General features: G+C 38.2%; 1 protein-coding gene across 2 annotated transcripts in view; it reads left to right on the top strand.

Moving 5' to 3' along the window:
• The window catches only part of prkcab (protein kinase C, alpha, b), a 185,666-nt gene that overhangs the window by 65,191 nt on the left and 106,197 nt on the right, over window positions 1-14,278 (top strand). For both annotated transcript variants that reach the window (XM_079894726.1, XM_079894725.1), the window contains exon 3: window positions 372-454. In XM_079894726.1, coding sequence (XP_079750852.1) covers window positions 372-454 — 83 coding nt within the window. The remainder of the gene's footprint in view (window positions 1-371; window positions 455-14,278) is intronic.

The raw sequence follows: 14,278 nt of genomic DNA, 5'->3' as shown, positions 1-14,278 counted from the left end.
AAAATAAAGATGGCGTCTGAAAGTTGTGCTTGGTGGTCAAGTTTGTGTGTAAATGTACATTTTTGACCGTTTTCCAACTTTTAATGTCATTTCTAGCGAGAAATTACTGTTGTAGTAATGAAATATTCGATTAGTTTTCACCAAAGCTCGCTCTATTTTGATCATTTAAACCGTTACGCTGCCTCAGTCTGTCCGAAATCAGTTTTGTAAGATTCCTTCATGCGCCTGCAACCCCGCCTGCAAATTAATAATGAAACTGGTTTCTAGAATCACAAAATTTCAGTGGTATTTATAGGTTTGATATTTGATATGTATATGAAACAAAAGTGTTTATGTTTTTGATCTAATCTCCCCTTTCTTCTCATCCACAGTGTGCTGTTTTGTGGTCCACAAACGGTGCCATGAGTTTGTTACGTTCTCCTGTCCAGGGGCCGACAAGGGCCCCGACACAGATGTGAGTAAATGCTTGTATTTCTCTCTCTCTCTTCACACACACACACACACACACACACACACACACACACACACACACACACACACACACACACACACACACACACACACACACACACACACACACACACACTTGCTCACTGCCATCAGCACTGTTAAAGAGCTGTGTTTGTTAAGATCCGTGTCTATTTAACATTATAGTCCTCATGTATTTAAAAGTAAAAGTCATGCTGACGAGAAAGAGTCCTCCTCCTCTCTCTCTCTCTCTCTCTCTCTGCGTGTGTGTGTGTGTGTGTGGTCAGATTTGACCTGCTGGCCCATGCATGTCCCCTGAGTGCTGCTTACTCAGACATCTAACCACACAAGGCCAGTAATGTGCGGTTTCTTTTAACCCTTCATAACCTGGTGTTTAAGCAGAGACGTATGAGAGGATCACATGCTTGTTGTGGTTGTTTTAATGGGTCTTTAATTGCTGTAAGATTGGAAGTTCAGAATGAGTTTTTGCGATATGTTCAATATGTTTACTTACATCAATTTAGTACATGTGTACATCATTAATTTCTTTCATTATTTTTAAAGTGTCCATTTTTCCCCTTAGATTGTTGCATAATTTAAAGGAATAATGAGCTTCTTGTTTCCTGATGTCGATCCAAAACACAAAAGGAGAAATTCAGCAAAATGTTCACGCTGCCCTTTTTCATACAGTGAACGCAGACCAGATGACCAGATGCTCTTGAGCTTTAAAAAAAGCTTTAAAAAATGCAATGAAATTATAATACAAGTATTCAGAGGTCATATGTTGGCTTTGTGTAAGAAACAGACTAAAACATCTTCCCCTCCCTGCTGAAAAATCCAGTATAAACCAGCATGAATTTAGTGCTGGTTAGTGCTAGTTTAGTGCTGGTTTAGTGCTGATTAGTGCTGGTTTAGTACTGATTAGTGCTAGTTTAGTGCTGGTTTATGCTGGTTAGTGCTGGTCCAGACTTGTTTATGCTGGTTTAGTGCTGGTTAGTGCTAGTTTAGTGCTGGTTTATGCTGGTTTAGTGCTGGTTTAGTGCTGGTTTATGCTGGTTTAGTGCTGGTTTATGCTGGTTAGTGCTGGTCCAGGCTTGTTTATGCTGGTTTAGTGCTGGTTAGTGCTAGTTTAGTGCTGGTTTATGGTGGTTTAGTGCTGGTTTATGCTGGTTAGTGGTGGTCCAGGCTTGTTTATGCTGGTTTAGTGCCCGTTAGTGCTAGTTTAGTGCTGGTTTATGCTGGTTAGTGCTAGTTTAGTGCTGGTTTATGCTGGTTTAATGCTGGTTGATGCTGGTTAGTGCTGGTCCAGGCTTGTTTGTGCTGGTTTAGTGCTGGTTAGTGCTAGTTTAGTGCTGGTTTAGTGCTGGTTAGTGCTAGTTTAGTGCTGGTTAGGGCTAGTTTAGTGCTGGTTTATGCTGGTTAGTGTTGGTCCAGGCTTGTTTATGCTGGTTTAGTGCTGGTTAATGCTGGTTTAGTGCTGGTTAGTGCTAGTTTAGTGCTGTTTTATGCTGGTTAGTGGTGGTCCAGGCATGTTTATGCTGGTTTAGTGCTAGTTTAGTGCTGGTTTATGCTGGTTAGTAGTGTTTTAGTGCTGGTTTATGCTGGTTAGTGCTAGTTTAGTGCTGGTTTATGCTGGTTTAGTGCTGGTTTATGCTGGTTAGTGTTGGTCCAGGCTTGTTTATGCTGGTTTAGTGCTGGTTAGTGCTAGTTTAGTGCTGGTTTATGCTGGTTAGTGCTGGTCCAGGCTTGTTCATGCTGGTTTAGTGCTGGTTAATGCTGGTTTAGTGCTGGTTAGTGCTACTTTATGCTGGTTAGTAGTGTTTTAGTGCTGGTTTATGCTGGTTAGTGCTAGTTTAGTGCTGGTTTATGCTGGTTAGTGCTGGTCCAGGCTTGTTTATGCTGGTTTAGTGCTGGTTAATGCTGGTTTAGTGCTGGTTAGTGCTAGTTTAGTGTTGGTTTATGCTGGTTAGTGCTGGTCCAGTCCAGGTTTGTTTATGCTGGTTTAGTGCTAGTTTAGTGCTGGTTATTGGTGTTTTAGTGCTGGTTTAGTGCTGGTTAGTGCTGGTTTAGTGCTGGTATAGTGCTGCTCTGACTGGTGGACCATCATAGTCATGCTGTTCTCAAGCAAACCGGTTTTGGTGAAGCTGGTCTTGCGGGGTTGAGTGTAAGTAGGACAGTTGTCTGTATGCAAGCAGGCTGTTTGGAGACAAGCATAGATTTTGCTTGGATATTTCTATTTTTAACACATTAAGTATGTAAAGGAAAAGAAATATAAGATTAAAAAATTGGATTTATTGAAATATATAATTATAACTTTGTAATTTCTTTTGTTCCCTCTGTTGACAGTTGAACTGGATTTTTTTTATTGTTTTATTTACAATTATATTATTAACCAGTGTCATCTGAAGTTTTAAACAAAGTGAAAATTCAAACCGGTGAAACGTTTCAAATGATCAAAGAGTTTGTCTCCTGTTTCAAAGGATCTACAAACAAATCAGATAAAAAGAGATTGTTTACATTGCAAAACAAAAACATTTAGAGATATGAAAACAAAGAAAACAAAGAAAAATGCCAAATAGCAGCATAATCATAAGCAGTTTGTTCACTAACAGAGGTTATGAGAAAAGCTCTTGCTAAGAAAGAGCTATTGATAATAAAAGCTCAAAATGGAAAGTTGCTGTTTTCAAAGACTTTAATGGTCATTTGGGAACTCACATGTCAAAATCCAGCTGTCAGTCCCTGATTCCAAAAAGTGCACTTAGTAAAAGACGTCATTGCAGCAGGAGCATGAAGTATTGTAGTCAATAGTGATAGCATGCACTTTTAACTATTGCTGAAAGAGAATTAATTCAACCAAAGCCAAGTGCAAAATGCCCAACTAAAAGTCACATAATGAAACACTGATCATCATAATGGTGACTTCAAACAGACTTCATCAACTTTTAACTGAACAGTCTTTTAAGACTGAACTTTAATATTTGAGTGACCTAACCCTTAAACGGTATTTGATGACATGTGAATTTCTTTGTCCTGATTTTTATCTTTCTTGTAGAGTTATGGGATAAATTTCCCATCAAATGTATTCCGGTCACGGATGCTGTTGCTGTTATGCTGTTTTTCCCTTCGATTATGTTTCCTCGTTCTGCACTTGCTTTCCCAAACGTAGCAGTTTGAGTTTCATGTAAATTAGGGCGGGCATAAGCGTGACCATTGGTCCACTAGTTCTAGATTGACAGCTCCTCCTCTAGCCAATCAATGGAAGAGGGGAGTTGACATCATGGCTGCTGATGCAATGATAACAGTCAACTGGCTCTCTTGTTATCAATGTTAACCTTTATGTTCAATGGTTAAAAAATATTGCTTATGGCTCATGATGCTAATGTGCTCGCTTTAGTACTGTAAGTAAAACACCCTGCCATTCTGACATGTTACATTATTTCTTTGAAAAATTAAGTTTGGAAAAAACTTACAAAAATTATGTGAATAATTTCCCTTTACCCGACTCGTTCAAATTATTTGAATAATCTTGAATAATAAAGTATTTTATAATCTCAATGTAAAATGTGAGAAACCTTATAAAACCAACACCTTTGTTATCAATGAAATACTGAAGATGAAATACAAAGCTACAAATCTTTTCACAGAAAAACAGACAATTTACAATTACGAGCTGTAATATACAATGGACTACTCATTGTAAGAGTACAATGAAACTCATACAGGTTTGGAACAACTTGAGTGTGATGTAATTTTTGTTTTTGGTGAACTATCACTTTAAGCCCGCCTTGATGTACATTAAACCCATAAAAAACAGCTTAAGCATACAAAACATGATAATATGAGCAGAAAATGTCAGAGAACACACAAAAACAGAGTAATATAACCAAGGAAAACATGATTTTGTGTGTGATTCTGGTCATTTTTGCATTCATAGTTCAGTTTTGTGCAATATAAAGTTTTGATTCATTCTTGTTATTTTTTAAATGCATTTTTTTTATGCATGCTTATAATTTTTTGACCCCATGACCACATTATTTGCTATTCTGATCATTTTGCATTCGTTTTTCATTTATATTTTTGCAATAAATTTTTACATGTGTCGGGAAATGCTTGTGTGGGGAAATGAATCCCATAGCGTGTGTGTGTGTGTGTGTGTGTGTGTGTGTGTGTGTGTGTGTGTGTGTGTCTCTCTCTCTCTGTGTGTGTGTGTGTGTGTGTGTGTGTGTGTGTGTGTGTGTGTGTGTGTGTGTGTGTGTGTGTGTGTGTGTGTGTCTCTGTGTGTGTGTGTGTGTCTCTCTGTGTGTGCGTGTGTGTTTGTGCGCGTGTGTGTGAGTCAGAGGGTCAGGGCTGCTGATCTCATAAGCTCTTCTCCTCCTGGTGTGAGCATGTGCTCGACCGCAGGCTCCGTCACGACCCTGAAGCTCCGTCCATCTGATCTGAACACTGCTCATTTCACATCTCCTTTCTCTCTTGCCCTCATGCTTCATCTTTCTTTAGCTGATGCTCCTACCCTCAAGACTAAACTCATTTAAAGCTGCAGTGTGTCATTTCTGAAGAAAATGTGAGTTGCGTGTTTAAGAACCTGCCGGCTCTGCTTTTGTTGTTGTGGTTGCCTGGGTCTTCGGAGTGTTATTTTATTCCATTGTGTTGAATTTGTAAGTAAATACCAGGTATTATGCAGGAACTTGGTAGGCGTAATAACAATTTTCTTTTGTAAACTCACTTAGCTATGACCACTCGCACCTTACTCTTCTGTCCTCCTTTTTTAATTGAACTTCTTTCACTATTAAAAATAAGCACTCTCTATGCAGATTGGTATGCGGTTGCTATGCTGTGGTTGCTAGGTAGATCAAAAAATGCTGCCCCCAACTCTACACTGTTAAACATTTTCGTGTAAAACTATAGTATGTTCCAGGTTTATAATTGCCGTACTTTCACAGTAATTTCACAGTAAGACTTCTCTTGTATTGAACTGCACTCTCATACTGTAAAATCTACAGTAATTTACTGGCCATTTTAGTCAGGTTTTTACAATTGTACTAGCTTGCTTTTACTGTGAGTTTACAGTTTTGGAAAACACAGACCAGCTTATTTCTTGTTGGTTTTTATCTGTGCTGCTCAACTTATTTTTGATTAACTTTTAGCAGTTTGTGTTGGTTAATTTTTTTTTATATAATCATTATTATTATTATTTGTTGAGTGTCACCATTGTTGTGTTTTGTATGTAGAGTATTGATGTCTATCAAAGATGAATCTCAGTGTCACTATTGTGAAAGATCCACCTATAAACAGTTATGAATTTGAAATCTTTATTGGATTAACTTAAAATCAGCCAATAATCTTATTTAATATTCTAGATAGTCATCATTTTAACAAATGTTTGCATTTGTCACACTTCTGACTTAACTTGCAAAAACTGTATTTTTTTCATTCCGGTTTCAGAGTTGTGAGGTCTCCTTACCAAAAGGTTTCTCGTTTGATAAAGTCCCCATGAAATCAAAATTTACAGGGTTTTTTTTTTGGGGGGGGGGGGGGGGGGGTATTATGAATATGTTAGCCTTACTGTTATCTATAAGCTAGTGTGCTCCAAAATAATGACAAAATTCACATTTAGAATATAAACATTCAAACTTAAAGTCTCATAGTTCCGCCAATATGGATCAATGATTTTGATGACATCACTCCTCAATTCAGCTTCTCATCCAATCAAATGCTTTCTAGAATCTGGAGCTCTACAATATAAATAGATGCTGAAGCTGCTGCTGAAATCAGTCTCTTGTTCACACATTTACTATTTTCTACATGGTGAATGGCCCAGAGTTAAGGGTGTCAAAATCGAAATCGATCGAAATTAATGCTCAATCTCGATTATCGAATCAAAAAATGGAATCGTCGATGCTGTCACGCCCCCCTGTCACGTCAGCTCGGCTTGCCAAGCGAAAAAGAAAAAAAAAACACGTGTTGAAGTGCTGCGAGTCAGAGCTGCAACTCTCACGCATTCACCGTGAGACACGCGCAATTGACACTTTTCACACGCTCTCACGCACAGAAAAATCGCGAAGCTAAGAGGACACGGAGACCGACAGACTAGAGCAGGTTACTTTATGATATAAAAAAATCTCAGCTCTCAGATTCTGTCAATTTTATTACGAAATTCAAACAATAAATACCGTTTTGGCGCTTGTAAATGTTACGTGACAGATCCCTAGCGCACGTGAACCGATCATCTCTACTAGCTAATAGTAAAAAAAAACACGAACACTGTTGAAAGATACAGTACAACTTACCGAAATGTATATTCCTCATACATAATATCGATCAATCAGTGTTTTTCATCAGCGTGAAGAGGTCAATAACATAGCTGGAGAACAATTATGTCACATTTACCTCAGGAAAGCCATTTAATAACCATAATATAGGCTATAGTATAGCATGTAGTTGGCAAGAAAAAAAAATAGCTATAGAGTATTTTGCTAAATATGTGTTCTATATTACATATTATATATTTTTTTACTTATATCATTAAATAAAGTTGTTATTATAATAAAAAAAAAAAGCATTATATTTAATTATTTTTAACCTTAAATAATAGCCTACTACCAGCTGATAGGGCTCTCTGTATGTTTACAGCATTAGGTGAGTTTTTTTTAGTTTTTTTTTTAGACAAATTAACGCCTTCTTGTGTATCTTGTGTAGCCTACCTAATATTTATCCAAATGAGTCAATATTAAATCAAATCACAATAATTGAATTGAATTGAAATAATAAAAAAAGCGTAGCATACCAGAAATTGTACCATGTAACATTGTAACATGTCACTAAACCTAATAAAATTCAGTTTTGAATGTTAGTGTTAGTAAAAAATGTTAGTGACAATCACAATACACTTATTGTGATGCAATTTTTTTTTTTACAATCAAACAAATCGAGAATCGAATCGAACCGTGACTTTAGAATCGAAAATGTAATCGAATCGAGGATTTGGAGAATCGTGACACCCTTACCCACAGTGCACTATATAGACCGTATCTTTTGTCTTTCGGTCTGTATTTTCGCAGCGATCTTACGTATTTATGAATGAACGGCTCGTTTTAAAATCTTCCCGGTCTACTGACATTTGTTAAGACATCTGCGTTAAACATTACAATGCTCATGATAACTTTCGTAAGTAAATGCACTTCACCAGCTAATTACTCCTCGACAGCGATGCCATTGAAATACACAGAGCGACCGCGAAAACGGAAGTTCAAAGACAATATTCTATAATATTATAATAGACGATATTCTGCGCGCTTGTTTGTCTGCCGCATAAGGTCTATAGGGGATAGGGAACAATTCAGACAGTGTAAAAATGCTTTCCATCCGGTCCAGAGACACGGATCATGCGATCGAGTCGCCGCAGACCAGAAAATGTATCGGACCCATGTGAATTGTACACAGAATGCTGTATTTTAAAGCGATATAGAGGAGAACAGGAGGAGAAACAGTTAGAGAGATTAGGAGGAAACTGCGGCTTTAATGAGCTCAACAGCTATTGGCTATTTTAAAAAAGAGGAGGAGCTATTCGATATGTCCTGTCCTGTCTTTCTGTGGAAATAACATCAACACACTGAATAATGCTTTGTGTTTAAAAAGCACTTCAGTGGGTCTTTAATAAAGCTGTAGAGTGCTAGAGATTGAGAGAGACTGTTGACAGGAATCGCACACCGGACACGTCCTTCTGTTCTCGCATTCGCAAGTTCAAGGCGGCAACAGTGAATCTAATCACCATACAGGCAAAAGTTTACATAATCAACACATTATCTTATCGACAAGGCATCATTTTTGACGATAATATTATGCATCTCTGTTACCATCCAAAAAATGTACCCAGTATACTGTCACATCTATGTTCTTTCCCATTGCAAGTATATTTTGTAAACATTTGCAATCATTTAGGCTAACAATATTGTGTAACTGATGTTCTTTAATTTTGTGGTTATGTACAGAAGCATCTGTCTGAGATGGGCTTCAAACAAATCTACAGCGTTGTGCGTCACAATCAAATCAATGCGATTCTGTATTTCATATGCAGCATTGATTTGAATATGTGGATTAAACTGGAACATATGATCCGTCAAGTCCCCTGTGATTCCCAGTATCTTCCGTCTCTGAATAATATTGATATCTTCATTACTGGCCTCCACTGGGGCTGAGCGTGGAGTATCTCTCAAGCCTTTAGTCAGAACTGTTTATATCAAGCACTTTAAACACACACTCTTGGTTAAACTGCTTAAAATATTAAGATGCATCACATGATAAGTGATCATTCTTAATACAATTATGCTGTCTTTCTCTGAACCGCCTTGCTGCTGCTTATATTTGTTTTCTTCTATAAGTCAGTTTATGCATAAACATGTAAACTACTGTTAGTAGCATATTGTGTCTGTGAGACTTTAGCCAAATTATAATATTGTAGCCAATCTCGTATAATAGGAGCCAGAATGTTGATGATCCAAAAAGCACATAAAGCCATATTGACAGTAATCCATATGACACTTCCATTTACACCAAGTATGAACTCAACTCTCTCTTAACAGATGGTTTCTTGTCACACACACCCATCGTTTGGCTTCAGAAGACATAGATTCATCCACTGGGAAGAATCCCTTTAAGGTCAATCTGATCCTGTGTCTACATATAGGGATCAGAACTGCCTCTTATAAAAGTCTTAGTACAGCCTTAATGCTGAATCTATACAAGTCAAGTCGATTTCATTTGTATAGCGCTTTTCATGATATGCAAGCAGCTTTATAGAAATTCATTGTCAATAATATCTTTGACTAACTTTATAGTCGCATTTATTTATCAGATTAGAGCTCTTTTAGAGTTGAGATATGCTACATAGTGTGTATGCAGTTATATACTGTATATAGCTTTGCAATACTATAGTTCACATTTTGCGATGATTTAACCAATCACACAGCTGATATTTACTATCTTACACAATTTGGCAGTAAACCACATGAACTCAGCAAAGAATTGCACCCTTATACTGCTGATGAAAAATGTATAATAAACATTTTGAAATGAGACTCCCTGAAACAAAATCAAATTGCATATTGAGATGCCTAAAGATTCCCACCTGTGCTTGTTACTAGAAATGCAAACTATTTTAACTATCTCTAGGCTACTGTCCAAAACTTGTGGCATAAATCACAAGATAAAGTAGGCAAATAATCGTATAATCTGATTATTACAATCTGGAATAATGCACTTGCTTCCCAGAGTGTCATTAAAGGTTCAATATGTAAGATTTTTGTTTAAAAACAAAAATCAAAAACCACTTGCACAGTGTGATATATTTCATGCAGTTGTGTACTTACGTAATCCAGAGAAATTCCCATTTTAAATAATGGCTGACATAATATCCGGGCTATCCTCGTTTTCCGCTTGTAGAAACCATATATATATATTTGAATCAATTTGGCCCATTGAAACAGCCACTAATGAGGAATCTCTCTCTCTCTCTCTCTCTCTCTCTCTCTCTCTCTCTCTCTCTCTCTCTCTCTCTCTCTCTCTCTCTCTCTCTCTCTCTCTCTCTCTCTCTCTCTCTCTCACACTATATATATATATATATATATACACTCACCTAAAGGATTATTAGGATCACCTGTTCAACTTCTCATTAATGCAATTATCTAATCAACCAATCACATGGCAGTTGCTTCAATGCATTTAGGGGTGTGGTCCTGGTCAAGACAGTCTCATGAACTCCAAACTTAATGTCAGAATGGGAAAGAAAGGTGATTTAAGCAATTTTGAGCGTGGCATGGTTGTTGGTGCCAGACGGGCCGGTCTGAGTATTTCACAATCTGCTCAGTTCCTGGGATTTTCACGCACAACCATTTCTAGGGTTTACAAAGAATGGTGTGAAAAGGGAAAAACATCCAGTATGCGGCAGTCCTGTGGGCGAAAATGCCTTGTTGATGCTAGAGGTCAGAGGAGAATGGGCCGACTGATTCAAGCTGATAGAAGAGCAACTTTGACTGAAATAACCACTCGTTACAACCGAGGTATGCAGCAAAGCATTTGTGAAGCCACAACACGCACAACCTTGAGGCGGATGGGCTACAACAGCAGAAGACCCCACCGGGTACCACTCATCTCCACTACAAATAGGAAAAAATGCCAATTGGGCATCGTTTAAATGCCACGGCCTACCTGAGCATTGTTTCTGACCATGTCCATCCCTTTATGACCACCATGTACCCATCCTCTGATGGCTACTTCCAGCAGGATAATGCACCATGTCACAAAGCTCGAATCATTTCAAATTGGTTTCTTGAACATGACAATGAGTTCACTGTACTAAAATGGCCCCCACAGTCACCAGATCTCAACCCAATAGAGCATCTTTGGGATGTGGTGGAACGGGAGCTTCGTGCCCTGGATTTGCATCCCACAAATCTCCATCAACTGCAAGATGCGATCCTATCAATATGGGCCAACATTTCTAAAGAATGCTTTCAGCACCTTGTTGAATCAATGCCACGTAGAATTAAGGCAGTTCTGAAGGCGAAAGGGGGTCAAACATAGTATTAGTATGGTGTTCCTAATAATCCTTTAGGTGAGTGTATATATATATATATATACACACACACACACACACACACACACTAGTTTTGTTTAATGTTGAATATATATTCCTCATTAGTGGCTGTTTCAATGGGCCGCTATACGTACGTAAGCCTTTAATGACTGAAATGTCATTTTCGAGTGAACTAACACTTTAACTCTGAAGTCTTGCTCTTTCTCAGTTACATGATTTTCCTCCTCACTGAGGGAGAGCGGTCTAATTGACATGACAAAAGAAAGATGTGATTTACACACAGAAGTACAGCAGAACCACAGTTACACCTCACTGCTCACATACAGACTCACATATCTCTGGCCTCTCAATTTAAAGAAGATTTTACGCAGATCTAAGACCAGCTTCATTTATTCAGCTCTCATATAGTCCACTTAGCTCACAGTCTGATCCGTACACATAACTAACCGGAAAGCGTTTGCTTGATCTAGCAAGCTCAAATCCGATTGGCTGACTTTATACAACTTCAAAGACTGTGCATGTTTGTATATATTTCGCTTTGTTATAGTAGATGTTTTACCAGTGCCTCGTTGTTCTTTTGGAGGACTCGTGGAGATGTGTAGTTGTGTGTTCCTCATTAAGGGTGTGGATGATTTGTGGGAGGACAGTGTGTGCTTTCAGTCCTCTTGGTCATCATGTATAAAGCCTGTAGCGTTAACTTCAGTCTAAAGGTCAAACTAATGCATTATCTCAGCTGGATGAATAACCGCTGACCCCAGTGTGTTGTTCAACATGTAGACAAATATCAGTGGTCTGAAAATCACTAGCCACTCCAGCTCAGTCCCTTTAGGAATAACATCATCCCTCGTTCATGTAAACACAGTGACGCTACAACTCTCTCCTGATGTTTTCTGAGGAGATGTAGCATGTGGCGAGTCAAATCCACATCTCAATTCTGTCATCAACAAAAATATAAACCCCAGACAGCAACAAAGTGTCGGCACAGATCCGGCACACATTGAATTCACATGTACCAGATGTGGCCCGGATCTGGGCCGACACTATGTTGCTGTCTGAGAGACTAACTTAAAGGGGTGGTAAAAAGATGTAAAATAAGTCTCTGATGTCCCCAGAGTGTGTATGTGAAGTTTTAGCTCAAAATACCCCACAGATGTTTTTATACAGCATGTTAAAAATGTCACTTTTTGAGGGTGAGCAAAAATGCACCGTTTTTGTGTCTGTCCCTTTAAATGTAAATGAGCTGCTGCTCCCGGCACAGGGGGCGGAGCTTCAAGAGCTTGTGTCCTTTTATCTCACACAGACATGCACTGAAAATTTCAAAAACTTTTATCCTTTTATGTTCAAACCGGAGTCAGACAATGATGGAGAGACTCAAGAAGAAGTGACAACATGTAGAAGCAACAGGACATTTCTAAATGGTTAGTTGATGAATTTATGTAGCTTATGTGTAGCATAAGCATAAGCATTAGCATATTCTGTCATGATAATCTATAAATCGTGTTGAGGAGGCGGGGTTTATGTAAATTTTAGGGTTAGTGATGTCACTAACCCGGGAGGAATGTGGTGTAGTCTCTACCAGCCGTTTGTTGTAGTCCTTAAAAAGTGATTTCTTTAAAAGCAAATACAGTATCTCCCTTTGCTTTGAACTTTGAGCGTTGTAACTTTGCAGATGTTGTTTATGCTCAAACAGCAACATTACACACTAACTAAAGTTAGAAAAGTCAAATCATATTCAACCACCCCTTTAAAACAACATTTTATAGATAATAAGTTAGCATGAGGCAAGTAAGCTGATCATATCTGCTATCTAATGTTTGAAGAGTCTTTATTTCTGCATCTGTAACTTTATGGACTAAACCAGATTCTAAACCAGAATGTGAATCTGTCAACTTTTTATGAGGTATGTGAGTGGCACTGAAGGTTAATGCTCTATCACGTTTGAAAATAGCATACCACCTACACTAAACCCGACCCTAAACATAACTAATAATGTTAACAAAAGCAAACGTGAGATAAATAAAAAACATTTTCCGAGGCAACCATGCCATTTTAGCTCTTTTGTCGAGGACTCGTCCTCAATCTCTCCACATCGCAAGTGTAATGTTGTACCAGGGGAGCTACTGATAAAGTTTACTATGTCAGAAAAACCTTATATGGAGCTGGTTATGTGATGCAAATGTCAATTATGCACTATGGTAAAAAGTGTTTAAGGTCATAACATAGACAGCAACATAGTGTCGGTCCAGATCCGGGCCACATCTGGGCTGTGTGGAATCCGTGCGCACCAGATGTGGACCGGATCTGGGTGGTATTGTGCAAGGAACTGTGTTTGTATGAATCAATAATCTGCCTCTGTAATGATAATTTGTTTGAAAATGAATAAAATTGGTATTTTATTGACTCTATAGTGTTCATTTCAGCTGAAAATGCTGTGAATTGTATGTATAGGAGTGTTTTTGCACAAATGTAGGTAGAGGCACGTTTTTTGTTTTGTTATTATGGACAGTATCACACTTTGTAATGACATTCAGACATTTTAAGTGTGACGTCAGTGGATTTTTGGATTAGATGGTTAAGATTAACAATGTTAATCAATAAACAACATAAACAATGTTCTGTATGCAACTCGATGGCGCAGTTGAAAGGTTATCAGCCCGTGTGTTGCCTGTGCCTAGTGCTGGAGGTTTCGGTCTCAGCATCCTCACACTGACGGATGGAGGTCGACTGAGTTTTCCTCATCATCAAGGCCACCCTACACTCTCTGAGTGCTATCTCAGACTCACAGCTCATTGACATCATCAGAAACACACTGATGACCAAATCTGCTGAGAGTCCAATAAACCTGTCGATTCCTTATGTTTGACTTCACAGATCCAGCAACATGAGTTCAGAAATCCACTATTGTTAAGACACATGGTAAATGCACTGTAAACCTATTTATCATCAATAAGCGTTTATGAAGCAACATCAAATACTGTAGTGACAGGCACACAAACAAAGCAAACTGTAGCTTACGTTCCAGATTTATGACCATTACCTGTTGAATGTTAATGTGGTCACGCTCCCTCATTTCCATTTCAGTTTACAATAGCGCTCCAAATCTCTTTTTTTATTCTCTTACACAACAGAAAATAATGTACAATTGCTAAATTAGTAGCTCTGATGCATCATTGATTTTACTCAGAATCATTTTCTAAACATAACCGCTTTAACACTGCT

Source organism: Squalius cephalus (assembly GCF_949319135.1).
Source record: "Squalius cephalus genome assembly, chromosome: 1".
In the NCBI taxonomy this organism is placed as follows: Eukaryota; Metazoa; Chordata; class Actinopteri; order Cypriniformes; family Leuciscidae; genus Squalius; species Squalius cephalus.
Note: the sequence above shows the minus strand (reverse complement) of the source record. Positions and strands in the feature narration are given on the sequence as shown.